The sequence below is a fragment of the Otolemur garnettii genome, unplaced genomic scaffold (assembly GCF_000181295.1).
Source record: "Otolemur garnettii isolate 467f Iridium unplaced genomic scaffold, OtoGar3 scaffold00011, whole genome shotgun sequence".
Classification (NCBI taxonomy): Eukaryota; Metazoa; Chordata; class Mammalia; order Primates; family Galagidae; genus Otolemur; species Otolemur garnettii.
In genome coordinates, this window is record NW_003852406.1 from 34,310,570 (window position 1) to 34,315,499 (window position 4,930).

Consider the following 4,930-nt stretch of genomic DNA (forward strand, 5'->3'; position numbering starts at 1 on the left):
TCAAAAAAAAAAAAAAAAAAAGAAAGGAAGAAAAAGAAAAGAAAGAAAGAAAGGAGAAAGAGAAAAAAAAACTTGCCCTCCAGTGAAAAGGTCCATACACAGTTCTGTGGGACCAAAGAAGAACTAGAGTCTTGGGACTAGAGAATCAATGACCTCTTTCTCCTCCTTCACCTCTCCCTCTTCTTCCTGCTCTTTCTCTTCCTCCTCCTCCTTTTCCTTTCCATGTTTCTTTCTTCCCTCCTCCTTATCCTTCAGCTTTATCTTCAAGGCAGGGAATGCATCAATTATTTTCTGTTCTACTAAGAAATGTTAGTACACACCCAGACGGACAGAAGCTGGTCCATATATATATTAGAACAATGGCAGCTCAGTTTTCCCTCCACATCAATAAATCTCTTATGTCCAACTTCTCTAAGTGGAAAGGTTGTGCAATCTATCAATAAAATAATTTTTATAAGAAAGCTAGTAAGCGGAAATGGAAATGCTGCAACATTGGAACGAGAGCTGAAAAACACTATTTGATTTGAATTAAAAAATTTGCACACACTTACCCTTTGGTTTATAACATGGGATGGGAATGATACATTCTTCCTTGATGTGTAACTTTAGCTGTGGGTTGCAGCCCCCAACGTGCTGTCCACGATGGTTGATGCACAGAACGACCCGGTAACGTAACCCTCGGCCACAAGTCACCGTGCACTTCACAGAAGGAAAGAGAAGCCAGTGAGTTTCTTCTTCAGGAGGCGATCGACAGACGTATTACTTTATCATACCTGGAGAGCCACTGAACTACACAGAAACACTTTTAGACAAACATCATGTAAGGAAGGGCCCAGGGGGCTGGTTTTCTGTGGTGCTTGTGTTTCAAGGCTCCTTTCTCACATAATCTCCTTCCAACTCTCCATTCAAAAAGTATTTTTTAAGATGAGATCGCAGTGCCAGAAAAATCAAAATGCTGAAATCTTACTGTTCAAATATCAGATAAATGTATTACAGGTATTCTGAAATTTGAATAAAAATTTCCATGTAACTACCCAAAACAATTTTTGAAGCTGAAAGAAAGGTAAAAATAGCTGTAAAATTTTGGCTAACCGTGCCAGACAATTATGTTTCTATTTTCTTGGTAGAAACTGATCTTGCAAAACTGTCATCATATGAAGCAACCAACATATAGGAAAACACAGTGTGAATGTGTCAGGCAATTAAAATTAATAAAAATATTATGCTGAATTTTTGTGAAGTGTGTGTTGTCAGCATTTTTATTCTCGAGTTATTTAAGATTTGGAAGTTACTCTTGGCTTTGAATAGAATGTTTCCATGTCATATGAAAATCTAGGATATCTTTTCAATTTATCCATCTATGTTGGTGAGTATACTCATAAATGTGTACATCCACCTTCTTTTAATTAATACACAATTTTTAGGACTATTTTAGGTTACAGAAATATTGAGGAGGTAGTACAGGAAGTTCCCATAGTCTCTCCCTGCCCCCCTTCTTTTCTCTGTTATTGGCATCCTGCCTTAGTGTGACACAGCTGTACAACTGGTGAACCAATACATCATTATCCTGGGGGGCTTACTGTGAGGGAACAGACCATGAGATTACATTATCTGCATTCGTAAGGTAAAGTCCAAAGTCAATATGTCGTTATTAACTAAAGTCCAGAGTTCACATTAGGGTTATTGTCAGCCTTGAAAATTTGTAATTTCTTGCAATTTATTTTCTTATTCTAAGTAAATAGTCTCTTGGATACCCAATATTTGTGTTTTGTAGTCTTTTTTCTTAAAGGGTCACTTCCAATCTGTATAAACTTCAGAGAGTACCAACTCTGGTTCCATCCCCGGGAGGAGCTGAGAGTTCTGGGCCACCTTTTGTTACTGGCTACCAAAGGTGGCCCAGGATGCTGTCCTGCTTGTGTGATCTGGCCAACTATCCTGGACACACTTGCAGGTCAGGTGCTTAATTCTCATTTAATAGATAAACAACATATCCCACCACATAAGGACTTTGCTCAAGGTCACACAGTTCCTAACCGGAAGAGAAGAATTCCATACCAAAGTCTCCTGTCTCCAAAGCTATGACCTAGCCACTGCTTTATAGAGCCTGAAGACTCTTGTCTGAGTCCCCAGATGCTTTTATGGGGGCATTTATCAGTGTACACACATTTCCAGAAAGGCAGGATATTGGCAAACTTGGCTTAGTTCATCCTGCCACTCTTGAAACTGCTGAATGAATAGTGTAATGAATTGAGCAAGTTTGAGATTAGTCCCTGTTCTGGAAAATGGACTCACCTATCCCCAAATTTATCAATTTGACATATATATGATATTAAGAGGCTGTTTTATATTAGCCCAGAAAGAAAAAATAAATCTGCTCAAAGAGCAAGAAAACAATACAAGGTGTAACTCTCTGGTCAGTATAAAAGTGCATTCTATCTCTGAGGACCCCTCTGGAAAGCTGGGTGCTTACCCCAGTGCTGTTGGTGTCTACGACAGTTCCCCAACTCCTCTGTGGATCTGAACATCTTCAGTGACAGCAAACCTTCATCACTGAGAATGTTTTTTTTTTTTAAAAGGTGAAAAGACCAAAAAAAAAAAAAAAAAAGGTGAAAAGTATTAAAAGCCCAAAGTGGGGAATGTGATGAGCTGATTTGCTGATTTACAATCCTTTGTTCTGACATTTAAAGTTATGATACAGTTATGACAGTGACAGAGGGGATGGTCTAAAGCTCAACACAAACTAGGATTTTAAGAGGGCTCAAAACAAGCTCTGAGAGTTGCAGAAATGATGTTGATTGGGGGCTGAAAAAAGTCACAGTTTACCTAATGATATAGGTTAACAAATCCTTTTGTGGCTTTCCCCAAAATTAAAAGAAGACTCAAGCAAATCACCAGCTAACAGAACATTAAAAATAATCTTTGGTGATGGACTATCACACAAATTTTGGTGTGTAAGTCAAGAGTTCAAAGGACTGAATGACCCTGCTAATTTAAAATCTTTCCGGGGGGCGGAGCCAAGATGGCGAACTGCAGCCAGCTTTTTACAGAAGCTCCGGTCCAGAAGGAGGCTGAAAGGACAGAACCTTAGCAAATTAGCTGATGGTTTGGAGCAGAGACAAGAGAGAAGATTGAAGAGTGCACTTCAACCTTCCTGAGGCGAGCTGCGACCCTGAAATTACAACCAAAAGGTACAAAATCCACCACCAAGCAGACGGGAGTCCCCTCCCCCACAACAAGGGCTCGCGCAGTTTACTCCATGCAAACAAGCAAGCAGAGTTCAAACTGCCTCCCACTCTATTCCATGGGAGAGACGCCCTAAAAACTGGACCTCCTACCCCCGCCAGCGTGCCACGGCACCCTCTGGCCAGACATAAAACTGTAAAACTGTATAAATCTGTATATATTCCCCATTTGCAACATCGAACTCCAAGGAGTCCCCAGCCACCCACTCAGAGACCTGGAGGTTTATTACCTATGGAGTCCTGACTCTGGGGCAACTCCTGGAGAGAAGTGGAGGGGGAAAGGGCTGGTTCTGTTCTGTGCTGACTGTGGTGCCGGCGTGAGGAGAGGAGAGTCAGCTTGGGGGACACTAGTGCAGAAACCCCCGGCAAGCCATCCTGAATGGCAGCCACAGGCAGGGCACCCTTGACTCGCCTGGGTGGAGCCCCGGCCCTCAGGGGGCGAATTTGGCTGAGACAAAGGCAGTGGGTGGGCAGAGGCTAGAATTGACACCTGAGTTTAAAGCCAAATGCAACCTCTGACTTACAGAGAAATCTAGCCAGACAGAAGCCTAATTTAAACAGGCAAGGCTCCCCTGCTGAACTCAGATTTCTGGCTGATTTTGCCAGGTAAACCCCGGGAGCAGTGGCCCACTGGAGTGAATAGGGTCTCGGACCTGGGGAACTACAAGTGACTGGGTGTAAGGTAGGGAAGGAGGTATTAACCTTCCCAGACTAACCCAGTTGCCAAGTGGCTCCCTTTGCCCTCACGGAGCCGGGAGGGCCCCAAAACTGCTTGCTAGAGTCGCACGCCTCATGAGCAGCAGGCTCCTGCTCTGGGCAGGCCCAGTACCGCTCGCTAGGGCCGCAGGCGTGCTGCAGGCGTCCCACAGGAAGAGGCGGAGAAATCCTCCAATCCAGGTAGACCCAAAACAGCTTGCGAGAGACACACACACCCCATGGGGGCCAGGGGAGGTGTTCCCAGCTCCAGGCTCCCAAGCTGGGCAGGCCTAGAACTGCTTGCTAGAGCCACACTCGCCCTGCAGGTGGTGGTAGAGGGGTCTACCATCTTTGGAAGGCCCAGAACTATTTGATAGAGCCACATACGTCCCTCGGACAGAGGTGGGGGAGTCTCTCGCTCCGAGCTCCCGCACTGGGAGGGCACAGATCGGCTTGCTAGCGCCGCACGCATCCAACGGGCGACGGTGAAGTAGTCCCCTGCTTCCCCCCAGCTACCCCGGTGGGGCTGAACTAGGACTGATCTGGTCACTTGTGTACCCTGCACTACCACTGCCATTCCCCTACCCTCTGGCTGCTCCAGGGTGCTGAACTAGGACTGATCTAGCCACTACAGTTCCCCTGTTCCACGCAGAAGGGCTGAACCAGGACTGATCTGGCTGCTGCTAGTTTCCGGCCCCCCGCCCCCCCCGTTGCCCTGCAGGCTGAACAAGGTCTAAGCTGGTCACACACACTTCTGTGCAGCCGCTGCTGTTCGACTGCACCCCGGCTGTCCCAGCACCTGAGATCTGGGAGAAGACAACAGATAGGCTCTGCCTGTCTTTCTGGGCAACTAGAAGAAGCCATCAACTGAACGGACCTGATAAGGCCTCCAAACAAGCTAAACTCAGCATGGGGCGGAACCAGCGGAAAAACTCTGGCAACTCAAATAACCAGAGTAGATCAACTCCTCCAAGGGAAAATAGGGAAGACAC

General features: G+C 45.6%; 1 protein-coding gene across 1 annotated transcript in view; it reads right to left on the minus strand.

Annotated features, from left to right (window-relative positions):
• The window catches only part of ADAMTSL3 (ADAMTS like 3), a 391,341-nt gene that overhangs the window by 137,720 nt on the left and 248,691 nt on the right, over positions 1-4,930 (minus strand). The window contains exon 14 of the mRNA XM_012801847.2: positions 552-699. Coding sequence (XP_012657301.1) covers positions 552-699 — 148 coding nt within the window. The remainder of the gene's footprint in view (positions 1-551; positions 700-4,930) is intronic.